The 16148-nt window shown below is 34.1% G+C and overlaps 1 protein-coding gene across 9 annotated transcripts in view; it reads left to right on the plus strand.

Annotated features, from left to right (window-relative positions):
- osa (trithorax group protein osa) overlaps window positions 1-16148 on the plus strand; it is a 197107-nt gene that overhangs the window by 85262 nt on the left and 95697 nt on the right. For all 9 annotated transcript variants that reach the window (XM_075290824.1, XM_075290832.1, XM_075290829.1 and 6 more), the window contains one exon: window positions 3608-3796. In XM_075290824.1, coding sequence (XP_075146939.1) covers window positions 3608-3796 — 189 coding nt within the window. The remainder of the gene's footprint in view (window positions 1-3607; window positions 3797-16148) is intronic.

A 16148-nucleotide genomic window follows, 5' to 3' on the forward strand; every position in this document is an offset into this window, starting at 1 on the left:
TCATAACAATAAAATTCTCTATTTGGCAATATAGTTGAGTTTCTTAAGCTTTTGAAAATCTAATCTCAATTTTTGTATGAGAAGATACGTCAATTAAACTTAATACTTTTCAACTGGGAAAATCACTAAATGAAAATGCCAGAAAGCACCACGTTGGTGCTTTTGTTGAAAATGCACTAAAAAGGCAATTTGGTGCTTTTTGAAAATCAAAAAGCACTAAATTTGGTGCTAAAAGCACCAAATTGGCATCACTGTTGGGAATTGTACGGAAATTTTCTTTTGCGTAAGTTCATATTGGTCTTATGTGTACGGTCATTGAACTTTATACCCACGTTTAGTTCATAAAATGTTTGAGACATTCTTATCAAAAGGAAAATTTCATTGGGCTGTGGAAAATTTGTAAAAAAAAATAATAAAATTTAATTACAAGAAATATTTTTTTTTTTTTGCAATAAAAATAAGTTAAATTTGTTTTCAACGTGCAAGAAAACATTGCAGGAAAAATATTCCAAGGATAAAGTAGCCCAACAGAAAATATGAAGTACTATGATTTTTCACGACCTTTTAGACCATACGCAAATTTGGCTCTTTTAAGTGGAAAACTTAAAAATTTGACAATTAAATTGACGTTAATGTTTTTGTCTTGCGGAACCTCAAAGAGAAGCAAATTTCATCCGAAATTTGGTACATGGTGTTGGTATATGGTCCACATCGGTCTATAATTATATATAGGCCCCATATAAACCGATCACCAGATTTGGGTTGCGGAGCCTCAGAGAGAAGCAAATTTCATCCGATCCGGCTGAAATTTGGTACATGGTGTTGGTATATGGTCTCTGAAAACCATGCTAAAATTGGTCCACATCGGTCCAAAATTATGTATAGCCCCCATATAAACCGATCCCCAGATTTGGCTTGCGGAGCCTGAAAGAGAAACAAAGTTCATCCCATCCGCCTGAAATTTGGTACATGATGTTGGTATATGATCTCTAACACCCATGCAAAAATTGGTCCACATTGGTCCATAATTATATATAGCCCCCATATAAACCGATCCCCAGATTTGGCTTGCGGAGCCTCAAAGAGAAACAAATTTCATCCGATCCGCCTGAAATTTGGTACATGATGTTGGTATATGATCTCTAACAACCATGCAAAAATTAGTACACATCGCTTCATAATTATATATAGCCCCCAAATATAAACCGATCCCCAGATTTGGCTTGCGGAGTTTCTAGGAGAAGCAAATTTCATCCAATACGGTTGAAATTTGGAACATGGTTTTAGTATATGATCTCTAACAACCGAGCCAGAATTGGTCCATATCGGTCCATAATTATATATAGGCCCCATAAAAGCCGTTCTCCAGATTTGACCTCCGGAGCCTCTTGAAGGAGCAAAATTCATTCGATCCGGTTCAAATGTTGAGCGTGGTGTTAGTATATTGTCTCTAATATCCATGCAAAATTTGGTCCACATCGGTTCACAAATATATATAGCCCCCATATAAACCGATCCCCAGATTTGGCTTGCGAAGCCTCTAAGAGAAGCACATTTCATCCGATCCGGTTGAAATTTGGAACACGGTGTTAGTATATGGTCTCTAACAACCGTGGTCCATAATTATATATAGCCACCATATAAACCGTTCTCCAGATTTGACCTCCGGAGCCTCTTGGAGGAGCAAAATTCATCCGATCTGGTTCAAATTTTGGAACGTGATGTTAGTATGTGGCCGCTAACAACCATTCCAAAATTGGTCCATATCGGTCTATCGATCTCCAATCACACAAATATTGAACCATATCGGTTCATAATCATGGTTGCCACTCGAGCCAAAAATAATCTACCAAAATTTTATTTCTATAGAAAATTTTGTGAAAATTTTATTTCTATAGAAAATGTTGTAAAAATTGTATTTCTATAGAAAATTTTGTCAACATTTTATTTCTATAGAAAATTTTGTCAAAATTTTATTTCTATAGAAAATTTTGTCAAAATTTTATTTCTATAGAAAATTTTGCCAAATTGAATTATATTCGTACTTAATCGGCCTTTTTTTGAGAAGACGGTGTTACGAAGTTTTAAGATACCTTGCCATCGGCAAGTGTTACCGCAACCCAAGTAATTCGATTGTGGATGACAGTCTGTAGTAGAAGTTTCTACGCAATCCATGGTGGAGGGTACATAAGATTCGGCCTGGCCGAACTTACGGCCGTATATACTTGTTTTTTTATGATTTCATTCAAATATATTTAATTCCAAGGTATAACTTCTAAAACAAAAATGGAAAATTTCCGCCCTATGTATGACAAGCCTGGTAAAATGCTTTGTATATAATCAAAATTTGCACTATTTCCAGATCACAAGTTAGGGATCCAAACCTATTTTTACAAGGCTTCTCTAGAACCTAGAAAGAATTCATCCAAGAAAAAAAAAATGTCACCAATATTTTATAAACTAAAATGTTAATTGAATTCGAAAACAGCATTCGCCTAAAAATCAATTGAATCAATTACACATTTAATTAAAGCAGAAGCAAATCTCATACAATAACAGAATCAATTCAAATTGGATCATTTAATTTTTCAATTGCCATTGTTGTGTATTTCCGCAATATAGGCAATTTGAATTAAAGTTTAATTAGATCAATTAATTTAATATCTTTTTCTATATATCTTTATTTATTGGCCTCTTGAAATTAAGTTAAATTGCTCTCATAAAGATATATTTTTTGTGCCTCTCTCTCAGTATGCGTACACTTCAAAGACATTATCATCATACGCAACGGCGGTAAAGAAAAGAGTTGACCACGGCCGATTGTAGGTATGCCAAATATATAAATAGTTTCAATGTCGCATTGCAAATTAATCTTTGTGGTCAAAATACAAAAGGTCAACAAATTTAAGGACGATTTCATTAATTTTGAGTACTTTTTCTGGATTATTAAAGTCAAATTGACCTTAGTTAAATATTTTTAAGTCGAATCAATCGAATCGAAGTTTATCGACTTTTGAACAAGAAAAAATACGAACTTATTTCAGAGAAATGCATCTTCTATGCTAAGCAAAATTCGCATTCGTATATTAAGGACAAGAAATTTTTGGCCTCACGACAATATTTTTTTCCAGTGTACATATTGTATTGTATATCCTTTATGATTATTTCCACTTGCCTTGGTTTCCATTGATTTGTATTTAATAAAAATAAGATAATTGTAATGGTCCATCTAAAGGATCCAACAAAAAACAATTCAAATAATTCAGAGGTTGTTCCTCTCAATATTTCCAACCAATGCTCATCACTTGCAAATGCTGTTTTTATTTATTATAATTTTTTGTTATATTTCTTTTTTTATTCAAAAAATAAATAACGATTGTGAATACGATGTTATTGCAATAATCCCAATTAAGGCATTTTATATGATATTATTGTAAAGCAAAAACTATGTTGCCGTTTTTTGCCGCCATCATCATATTAATTGTGGATGCTACTCTTTTTTTTCCATATAGTTTTTTTTAATATCCATTTCTATTATATAATTTTTTTGTAAAAAAAACTGCAGCTGTATTAATAATTGTTATGTCGTTTTATTATCTTTTTGCAGTATCCCGAACCAAATCGGCCTTGGCCTGGTGGTTCATCACCTGCTCCTAGTCCTGGCCCTGGTGGCCATCCCCTGCCGCCAGCATCACCTCATCATACACAGCATGGTGGTCCTCCACCTAGCAGTAGTCCGAGTCATGCGCCCAGTCCATCGCCACAACCTTCACAAGCCTCACCATCACCTCATCAGGTAAGTGCATTTTTTCTAGTAATAAAAAAATGACGGTTAAATGAGAGGATTTAAACGGGGATATTGTCATGCAAATATCCATTGTTTTTCCAACAAAATGTGGGAGGAAATTTTAGCAATGGACTAAAATGAAATTTAATTAAAATATTTTTTAACCACAGAGCCTTATTTCATGGATTAGTTTTTTATGATTAACCCCTCATTTTAATGAAGCCCCGTTAGTGCTACGTTAGCTAACGAACTTTTACAGCCAATTTCTCTTATCCGAAACGAATGCTTTCGTTCGACTAGGATGCCCAAAACAGCTGAATTTATAAAGGAAAATCAGCTGTTTTTAGCATTTCAGTCGAACGAAAGCGTTCGTTTCGGATATGAGAAATTGTTATGGACATATCTGTCATTTCGCCTATATAATCAATACGCCAGTTAGGAACTTAACTGCTGAAAGTTTTTTCAGTTAAAGTTAACGGGAGATAAGATGTTTGCAATTTACTTTCTATTAACTGGCAGTTAAAGCCTAACGGAGCTACATGAAAATGGCCGTAAGTTACATTAGTTAATATTTCATTTTGGGATTATACACATATACATTAATAGTATCAATTATTTTTTTAATTGGATCACTTAATTTTTTATTGACCTTCAATTAATTTTTTAATTGATGCTATCATTTCTGTGATTGAAGACATTTCAATTAAAAAATTAATTGGATCAATTAATTTCGTGATTGAATCAGAAATTTTTTTTTTTGTGTGTAGCTTTAGTGATATCTTCCTTTGTAATACCGAAGACGTAGAATTTATCTCAGATTTCTGATTTTTTTTCAAAAATGGGACTACTAAACCAACGATATCTCGGGAATAAATAAGAAAATGTGTAGCTTGAATAAAATCGCAATAAGCCAATGGAATTTTTAACTCGTTCTAACTACAGTATTACCGCTTATTTACCTCTACGGTTCAATAATTTCACGCCCAATTTTCTGTATTCTCGTTAAATATGGGTATTTCCAGGGAAAAGTCCACCGTGACTCAAAAATAAAAAGTTCACAAATATTATTTTTCTCCTTGTATTGTTAAAGAGAAATATTCAAAATTATTTAAATCGAAGAGTTCAAAGCTTTCCTTAGTCACGATGTTGAGATATCGGGCTATAAATTTAAGGTTTACGTTTTGCTCAGTTTTGTTTATTTCTAAGAGAATCTTCGCTTTACAATTTACATTTAAAGGGTGATTCTTTTGAGGTTAGGATTTTCATGCATTAGTATTTGACAGATCACGTGGGATTTCAGACATGGTGTCAAAGAGAAAGATGCTCAGTATGCTTTGACATTTCATCATGAATAGACGAACGATCTGCCACAACGTCGAATTTTCAGTGAATGGGCCCTAGAAACGTTGGCAGAAAATCCGCTTTTTTATCGACAAATTTTGTTCAGCGATGAGGCTCATTTCTGGTTGAATGGCTACGTAAATAAGCAAAATTGCCGCATTTGGAGTGAAGAGCAACCAGAAGCCGTTCAAGAACTGCCCATGCATCCCGAAAAATGCACTGTTTGGTGTGGTTTGTACGCTGGTGGAATCATTGGACCGTATTTTTTCAAAGATGCTGTTGGACGCAACGTTACGGTGAATGGCGATCGCTATCGTTCGATGCTAACAAACTTTTTGTTGCCAAAAATGGAAGAACTGAACTTGGTTGACATGTGGTTTCAACAAGATGGCGCTACATGCCACACAGCTCGCGATTCTATGGCCATTTTGAGGGAAAACTTCGGAGAACAATTCATCTCAAGAAATGGACCGGTAAGTTGGCCACCAAGATCATGCGATTTGACGCCTTTAGACTATTTTTTGTGGGGCTACGTCAAGTCTAAAGTCTACAGAAATAAGCCAGCAACTATTCCAGCTTTGGAAGACAACATTTCCGAAGAAATTCGGGCTATTCCGGCCGAAATGCTCGAAAAAGTTGCCCAAAATTGGACTTTCCGAATGGACCACCTAAGACGCAGCCGCGGTCAACATTTAAATGAAATTATCTTCAAAAAGTAAATGTCATGGACCAATCTAACGTTTCAAATAAAGAACCGATGAGATTTTGCAAATTTTATGCGTTTTTTTTTTTTTAAAAGTTATCAAGCTCTTAACAAATCACCCTTTATAAGAGTAATTGTTCTAATCCACTCTTATGGTAAACCTTTAGCTATAACAACAACTTACCATAAAATGAATTCAAAAGACCAAACAAATATGAGTTAACGGTTAAATTTTAATTTGCTTTTAGGGGCATTCTAAGGTAACGTCACGTCATATAAAAAGCATTTTTTGTCATTATCTCAAAGCTGACGTTCGCAAATCAAGTGTAATTTCGGATTTTAAGTAAGGTTAATAAAGTAATCCAATAATAATAAATAACTCGGCTTTTAAGGAAGTAGTTACTTTTATATTGAATTTCAAAAGTGTGTCACGTTACGCCACATTGTAAGTAATTTTCTTGCAAAATATTTTTTTTATTTCTATTAGTTATTGTTGTTGTCCTTATGGTCAGCTTTGTTTTTACTTTAAATTAAACTTGTTTTGTATGGTATGTTTTGGATGGTATCACATCTACTGAAAGTAAAAATAATGCAAAGCGCTATCTGATCTCTTATATGAATTAGATGCCCAGTTGCCCTTTTTTAAACGCCACTTTTTTGTTAAACGTTCTCAGCAAAATTATTTTGAAACGCAAAAAAAATATATTAAGGCCGGAGACCTAGTTCTGCAAATTGATTTCGCAGAGAATTACAGGATATTTTTTCAAAATGAGATACAGAGCGCACACTTCGGCTACCGCCAAGTTACGACCTTTACATGCATTGCTTGGCTGATTGGCGGAGTGAAATCCTATTCAATAATCAGTGACAAACTGAGCCATAACAAGTTAGATGTTTACTGCTTTTTGACCAAACTGGTGAAGATGATCAAAAATGAACATGGGCGATTCCAAAATCTTTATGTTTTTTCGAATGGATGCAGCTCTCAATTTAAAAATAAGTTCATTGCTCGAAGTTTGCCTGATTTTGTTTCTGAATTTGATTGCAAGGTGTTAGAGTGGAATTACTTTGCAACTTATCACGGCAAAGGTGCTGTCGATGGGATAGGAGCAACCATAAAACGAAAAGTTTGGCAGATGACAAAAACAAACAATTTAATTTTAGAAAATGCGCTTTCATTTTATGAATGTGCTCGAAATAACGTCATTGGGGTAAACTTAATATACATTTCCTCAGAGCAAATGGACATGTTTTCTACTTCGTTAACTGAAAAGTGGAAGGAGTTACCTAAAATACCTGGTATCCATTAAATTCATTTTTTGTCATGCAGCGAAGACATGCAAATAAAAGCAGCTGAAACTGCATTTTCGCATAAATCTATTATATAAGAACTGTACATATATAATTTCCTTATGACTATCTTAACTGTTTCTTATAATCATTATCTTAATAAATAATATTAATATAATACCTAAAATTTATGTTGTATATGTGTTAAATAATTTTTTAAAAACAATCCGAACTAAAAATTTCCCACGGCAATTTTAGTAGCGTAACGTCATGTAACGTCACGTCAGACACAGAGGCTAATAAAGAAAAAAATAGAAAAAGTTTTTAAATTTTATAAGTTCCATAATAAACTAATATTCCTCTAAATATTAGTAAAAAATGTTGTATACAAAAGGTCTTGGTATATTCGCAGAGTTTTGAAATTTTGTAATTCAAGAAAAACCCCACTTCCCTTTTTTGTCACGTCACGTCAGCACATATTTTTTCTTCTATCTTTAAATCCTTACAGTCGACTATTTCAATTTTTTTACTGAATATAGTACTATTCAATAGCTACGTAAATATATAGATCTCTTTTAAAAAAAATTGACTTTTTCATTTTTTTTTTTAACTTTCTTTCGTACAAATGTCACGTCACGTCATTTTGGAAATACCCATATTCAGGTTTTTAATACAAAATGCACACCCAGAAAAAAGGGGCTCTAATTCCAACTGAACTTTATTTTAATTCTTGAAGATTAGTTGATTTTAGTTAAATTTTGCACAATATGAGTAAATGTTCCTTATTTGAATATTTTTTTGTTAACTTTAGTGACGTGAACTAAAATGAAGAAAAATAGTTGTATACAAATATAGTGCACAATTTTACTAAAAAATAAAATAGTTCATATTTTCCTAAAATGGCAGAAGTTCGCTTAAATTGTGTTCATAAATCTCTCAAATGAGTAAATTTTACTAAAGTTGTACCTGTCATGAATTTCGTATATAAAGACATTTTAAGAATTTTTAAGTCCAATTTTTTCTTTCAACATATGAAATTTTCTTAAACAAGAGAAAAAATTAATTATTTTTAATAAATTTTCTTCAATTTGGCAAAAATTATTAACTTATTTGTAACATGTTGCAATTAGAAAACTATTTTAGTTAAAATTTTCTAAAATAAACCTACATTTTCTTCCACGGTGGGTTCACTTTTTTTTTGGGTGCATATGGTTGAATGCTCATCTCGGCAAGTTGCCCAAAGAATTGTTACCCCTAAAACAGAAAAACCTTTCTATTTTCCTTCGTATAATTACTCTTGTGTGATGTACTCGTAATTTTATAATAAATGTGGCAACTTCAAAATACTCTGAGTCAAAGATAATTGAGTATAACAAGATTAAGCATTGTGCTCTTATAAAGAGAAAGCAAATGTCAAGGTGTAGAGGGCTATGAGAAAAAAATTGTTTTATTTGTCAATTTTTTCCAAAGCAGCTCTGCCCAGGAATAAATTCAAAACGACAATATTCACATAAAATCATAATGAATATTCGCTTTAAAATACACATACGTTTTATTTTAATTTTCTACAATCATTTTGGTATTGCTTTTGTGGGTTTTTATTCAGAAATGTATGAAAAACACAAATGTTATGATATTTTCCGACGCAAACGGCAGTACATTTGAGAGACCCGTCGACGCAAACTTTATGATATTTTGTTGGCAGAGTCCTCTGGTGCTTCAGTTTTGCTATGACAAGACTGCATCTTCTTCTCAATTATCTTTGTCTGAGTTGAGTTCGAATTGCCAGTGTTATGTACGCTGATCGATAGAGAAATTGTTGAAGATAGGCTGCTTGGAAGCACTGAAAATTTACAACAGGATGACTCAATTATTGAGTTAAACATTGGAAAAATAGAGAATATGAATATGGACGTAACGTGACGTAACGTCGCATATGGCGATGTAATATTAATTAGGAAATAACGGTTCCTGAACCTTGTACATTCGCTTTGTTTTTTTTTGCACAAATTGACAAATCCATAGACCTATCTGTCATTCGATTATTTCCCCCCCCCCCCCCCCCCCATGCTTAATGAAAAACAATGCAATCAACCTATATGACTCATGCATCTTTGTCTCTCACTGCATATAATCACAAAAACAGGTCTAATGTCTCTTGGCCCTCCCATACAAAGTCCATAGGCAACGCAATAGTTATAACGTAGTCCGTCTGATGCCGTTATGATGTGACATTGTGATGTAGTATGAGGTGTTGTCATCAATCTCAATAGCGAATTAAAGAAGAAAACAAAAAAAAAATCACCGATATGAAAAACAAATAGCGAAATACACTCAATCTTATTGTTTATTCAAATGACAGAGCCACAGTTATTTATGGTCTTGGACGTTTGTGTTTTATTTTATATATGGCGGGCTTATAATTATTGTTAAAAGAGCAAACACATGCCTGAATGAATGTGTGCGATGACGCTATCTATGATTTAGCTTTGTGGTTTGTGTTTCCATCCAAATGATTCACAATGATTTTTATTTTGCGCTGGTTATTAAGAATACCGGCTCCACTTTGTGAGACACAAACTAATCAATTCATTCAGATTTGTGTGTGAGATTAATCTGAATATACGATCTCGCTATTAGCTTTTGCACAATTCATCTATTGTCTGATAAAAAAAAAAAAAACTTGTCTAAGTAATAAACTTTGCCCATATAAAGAGATTGGAAACGAGTTTATTTTGAGATGTGGCAATATTCTGATGTTAAACCGTCATGTCAATTATTCTAACAGATTTTGTCTGGAAATCTTCAAGCATATATAGCTGTGATTTTTCTGAAGTAGGATTGTGTAAAATGTCGGCGTTCATACCCAGCAAAAAAAAAAAAGCTTCCAAAAAGTAGTTTGGATCCCCAATTTGTGATCCAAAAGTAGTGCAAACTTGGATCACCTCTAATGAATTTTACATGGGCTTTGGAAGTAAAATTGTGCCTTGAAAGTTAATTTGGATGAAGAAATATAAAAAAAAAAACTATTTTTTTTTCTCCAATTCACTTTTTATTTTTATCAGTATTTTTTTGTTGCACTTTTATTTTCTTATTATTTATTTATTTTTCTATCTAATTTTTACCTGAACCTGGGTATGTTGGCACCATAACAGAACGCTTTAGCACACACAAACGCCATTGAATACGATGCATCAAAACGTCTATTCAAATGTTTGTGACATGACACCACGGCATGACATTCTAACTACTTCTTGAGCTGTTCTTTATTATTTTGAATAAAATAAAGAACGCTGATTCAAATCTAACCAGGCGCAATTTTTTTTAATCAAATTTTTCTAAAAAATATTTTTTTTTTATGGTATACATTGTTTTTATTTTGTTATTTTCGGCATATATTTTTGTATAAATATATATATATTTTTTTTTTTCATTAAATATTAACAAAAAATTAAAAATGATCGTAATTTGTAAAACCTTCTCCAAATAACTTCCATGGAAGTGAAAAAGTCAAAAGGCATTATTATTACTATTTTTTATACCCTCCACCATAGGAAAAACATCGACACATCGAAATATTGTTCTAAGACCCATAAAGTATATATATTCTGGGTCGTGGTGAAATTCTGAGTCGATCTAAGCATGTCCGTCTGTCCGTCTGTTGAAATCACGCTAACTTCCGAACGAAACAAACTATCGAGTTGAAACTTGGCACAAGTAGTTGTTATTGATGTAGGTCGGATGGTATTGCAAACGAGCCCTATCGGTCCACTTTTACGTATAGCCCCCGTATAAAGGGACTCTCATATTTGGCTTGCGGAGCTTCCAAGAGAAGTATATTTCATCCGATCCGGCTGAAATTTGGTATATGGTCTCTAACAAGCATGCAAAAATTGGTCCATATCGGTGCATAATTATATATAGCCCCCATATAATCCATTCTCCAGATTTTACCTCCGGAGCCTCTTGGAGGGGCAAAATTTATTCGATCCGGTTCAATTCGATTGTGGATGGCAGTGTTTAGAAGAAGTTTCTACGCAATCCATGGTGGAGGGTACATAAGCTTCGGCCTGGCCGAACTTACGGCCGTATATACTTGTTTTTTTTTTTACTTTTTTTGTTGTAAAATTTATTTGTCCAAAACTTAGAGCTTCACTTAAAATAGCCTATTTGCGTACATTCTAATACTTATACAAAAGGACTGCATATCGATTTGGGATCCCGATGTTTGTGGACTCGTCCAAAAGAAATGTTTGTGGAACAACTTGCAATTTTTTGCTGGATAGCCGTTGAGAATTTCCAAACAAAATGTGTCATCCGCTGGAAGAGTTAGCGCACTTCTTATAAAAACAAATACAGTGCACTCGCGGTAACGTGAACACCGCATAACGTGAACACGCTTTTTCTTACACTAACTTCTCCGTAAAGGTGAGTACTATGTTCGGTTTTCGAGTTGAGAAACACTTTATTTTCGCGATTACTTTTCCTGAAATAATCAAAATTATAAATGAAAACAAACATATTCCCGTAATGTCTGCCGAAATTTAGAGGAACAAGAAAATGTGCATCAATTGAATTAATTTATCTGCTTTATATTGATCTGTTTTAATAAAGTAACCGCGAAAATTTCAACTCGAAAAGGGAACATAGTACTTACCTTAACGCTGAAAAACATGCAATTTGACGTTAAAGGCAGATTCACAATGCTAAAATAATTTCCAATACACTTACGGAATTGTTTAGTGATCTAGTCTGGCTTTTTCGTGAATTTTAATTATTAATTTAAATTACTTTATAATTCCGTACACACTGATATTTTTCCGACCTCTTTTTTTTAATTTTTTCATGAAATTAAATTAAGTTTTTAATATTACTAATAACAAAAATAAAAGACTATCACGCTAGAACGTGTAAAACTCCCGAATATGACAATGTTTGTTCTGAAATGTGCACTATACGAATTAAATATATTTATATAATTTTTTTTCTTCCGACTTGCAAAATCACTTGTTTTTCAAATTAAACTTAATTAATTACCCAGAGATAGATTTTTCAAGGAAATAACCTGATGTACTCACTTTCGAAAAATTTTGAATCTTTGCATATTTTCAGGCAATACACGTGTCCGCTTGAACACACTATGGTCGATCGTCGGACATGTGAAAGATTTTTTCCAGCGACAGTTCTTTTTAGGTCTTACAATATCATTTTAGTCTATTGCATACAGAAATAAAGTTATTCGTGTTGTCTACGGTAGTCCAAAAATCTCAATCTGAACTTTGTTATATTACTCCATATGAAGCCGAGTGAACTCTGTACCAAAAAATTCGTCAAAACAGCAAATGGTGGGGAATATTTTGAAAAATCTACCAAAACAACACCATGTTAATCTACCAAACATTGAAGCATCTGCCATTTTATTAGAAATCCATCAATTGTGGCAACCCTAATCGTATTGCGACCCTGCTGTTTTTCGCAGTGAATAACGGTTGTTGTTATTGGGTTAGGAGGTTCGATTACTATGCTCACTGCATTACGGACATATTTGTACCTGTTTTACTTAATCCACCTGCGAATTTATATAGAATTCCTTTCGCTGAATATTTTCTAAAACCGGTCGGTGGGTCTTTTGTCTTTTGCCTTAAGAAATTTTACCAAAATAATCATCTGTCAAGCCTGTTGATATCGTTGTTGGCACTTCTTTGTTGTTTATGCTGTGTAAACAGTATGTGCGGGTGTATATGTGTATGTGTATTTTTTTTCATACTGTCCTTTCCACTTAAATTTACAAAAGTCTAGCCTTGTATTTAACGGTTGAATCATAATATCCTTGGTCTTCTTCCACTCTTTCCACCCTCACACTTCACAAACCTACATCAAGCCGGAAACGCAACACTTTCTGCATATAAGGACTTTCTTATCATTTCGCAGACACGAATATAAAAATGAAAGAAAGAAAACAAGACTAATTTTGTTTTCTTTTTTGCATAAATAAATAAAAAAAAAAAACAACAAGAAGACCACATAAGAAACCGACGAAAACAACAACCAAAACAAAATAACATTAAAAAAATATATCAACAACAAAGGAATGGGTAGTAGTAGTAGTAGTGGTGGTAACGTCACAGCCCCAAAGCACCATCACCATACAATGATACTCATACCCCCTCCACCACCTCATGCCATCAATGTAAAATACAAAAACAACTAAAGGGTGATTCTTTTGAGGTTAGGATTTTCATGCATTAGTATTTGACAGATCACGTGGGATTTCAGACATGGTGTCAAAGAGAAAGATGCTCAGTATGCTTTGACATTTCATCATGAATAGACTTACTAACGAGCAACGCTTGCAAATCATTGAATTTTATTACCAAAATCAGTGTTCGGTTCGAAATGTGTTTATCGACAAATTTTGTTCAGCGATGAGGCTCATTTCTGGTTGAATGGCTACGTAAATAAGCAAAATTGCCGCATTTGGAGTGAAGAGCAACCAGAAGCCGTTCAAGAACTGCCCATGCATCCCGAAAAATGCACTGTTTGGTGTGGTTTGTACGCTGGTGGAATCATTGGACCGTATTTTTTCAAAGATGCTGTTGGACGCAACGTTACGGTGAATGGCGATCGCTATCGTTCGATGCTAACAAACTTTTTGTTGCCAAAAATGGAAGAACTGAACTTGGTTGACATGTGGTTTCAACAAGATGGCGCTACATGCCACACAGCTCGCGATTCTATGGCCATTTTGAGGGAAAACTTCGGAGAACAATTCATCTCAAGAAATGGACCGGTAAGTTGGCCACCAAGATCATGCGATTTGACGCCTTTAGACTATTTTTTGTGGGGCTACGTCAAGTCTAAAGTCTACAGAAATAAGCCAGCAACTATTCCAGCTTTGGAAGACAACATTTCCGAAGAAATTCGGGCTATTCCGGCCGAAATGCTCGAAAAAGTTGCCCAAAATTGGACTTTCCGAATGGACCACCTAAGACGCAGCCGCGGTCAACATTTAAATGAAATTATCTTCAAAAAGTAAATGTCATGGACCAATCTAACGTTTCAAATAAAGAACCGATGAGATTTTGCAAATTTTATGCGTTTTTTTTTTTTAAAAAAGTTATCAAGCTCTTAACAAATCACCCTTTACAATAATGGAAAATGAGCATTGGCCTTGACATTGACCCAATTGGTGGGAATGCCGCTGTCGCCGACAACGGTTATTGTGCTGGTGTTACTTACGGATGATGATGACGATGATGACGCTGACGATGATGTTGACTCGATATGAGTCACATGGATTTGGGGTTCCATGGCCTTCCTTCATTCATTTATGTATGTACTCTCAACTAACCGTTAACCATACAACGTCCCCAACACATTTTCATCTACCATAAACCCCTATCACAGATCTCTACTACATACATTCTAGTCTATGGGAAAAAGATGACGAATGGAACTTGTTTTGTTCCTCAAATTGTTTTTTTTTGTTGGTTTCTTTGCACGACTTTTACACTGGCGCCTTCTCGTTACATGAGACATCAAAAACCTATTGTTGTTGCAGATATGGAATTCCAAAGTAGTCATTTACAATTGCAGACACATTTGCTAACGTTCATATTGGCTACTCTATGGATGATAGTTTGCATAATGAATTAAGTGAGTGGTGGATGCATTTTCATTACATGCGACCAATTGACACATATTGAACCTCCTCAAACGATTTCATTTAAGATAAGACGGGGGAGTGTTCTGTACATGATATGCAGATAAAGTTAAAGAGCCTTTAGGTTTGTGTACTTCGTTGCATGATCTGAATTTTGGTTTGTGAACGCTGTTTGTTATGATACCGTACTTAATAAAGGTGGGTATTAAGTTTGAGTTTAGCCGCTAAAATCGTCATTTTTTCATGATTACGTTTCTTTAATAACCCATTTTAAGGAATACAAACTTTGTGAAAATTTGCTTTGGGCATTTCCCCATCAAGTTATAAAAAAATTTGCAACAAATATGTGTAATTGTATGCCTTTTTCTTACTGATTTAGTTTTCACTTCAGCGATTTTAGTACCCACCTTAAACTCGAACTTAATACCCACCTTTAGAAAGAGTGAGAAAGAAGGAAAAAATTACGGTAGCATTTATAAAAGGGTAGTATCAAAAACTATTATTGCATATATGCGATGTCATGCAACCAAGGGATAAAACCCGTAAGTTTTTTACGGGGAAGTGAGGAAAGTGTTTCCAAGACTTGAAAATTTATAAATAAGCATACTTCGGGATTAGAGAACAAAAACAAATTTTAGTCATCAAAAATCGCTCCATTTTCTATACACTTTTGCATTCGTTTGAACCAATTGTCGAAGCACTTTTACCACTCTGATTGAGGTATCTCCAAAATATTCATTTTGGACGCATCAACCGCTTCTACAGGTGTCGAAAAACGTAGACCTCTTATTTTATTTTGTACGTTCGAGAATAAAAAGATCATTTGGTGCCAGAGAATGAAGCCGACCCATCTTCGTCGACGACGCCTGACACTAAATTTTTGCCTCCTGCGACGGCGGCTTGTCGTTTAAGCTGATATAAATTTGTCTATTCGACGGCGGACAATTATCCATTATAAAATCAATTTGAAGTTATCCGAATTTTAAAGAGATTAATTGTACAACCAATTTGACAATCAAATTTACATTTCATTAACATTTTCTGAGCTACATTTTTCCAAAATTATTATAGCAACAAAATAATGACTGATTATGGGGGAAGGTTCAAATTGTTGGCAAAAATACAACAATTATTAATACATTTTTCATATTTAAATCAATATTTTTGATTATTTAGCGGCTACATTTGAGTCGAGATGAGTCGACATATACTTCGTCGACTGGCAAAAAAATGGTCGGCGGCGGATAAAATTGACGGCGGGACCCGGAGGCTCCATTCTCGGGTCAGGACTATAGAATGACCCACCCAATCGTTGTTTTGAGTATTCAAAAATGCAGTTGTTTGAGCGGATGTGGGAGAGCTCG

This window comes from Haematobia irritans, chromosome 1 (assembly GCF_050003625.1).
Source record: "Haematobia irritans isolate KBUSLIRL chromosome 1, ASM5000362v1, whole genome shotgun sequence".
NCBI lineage: Eukaryota > Metazoa > Arthropoda > Insecta > Diptera > Muscidae > Haematobia > Haematobia irritans.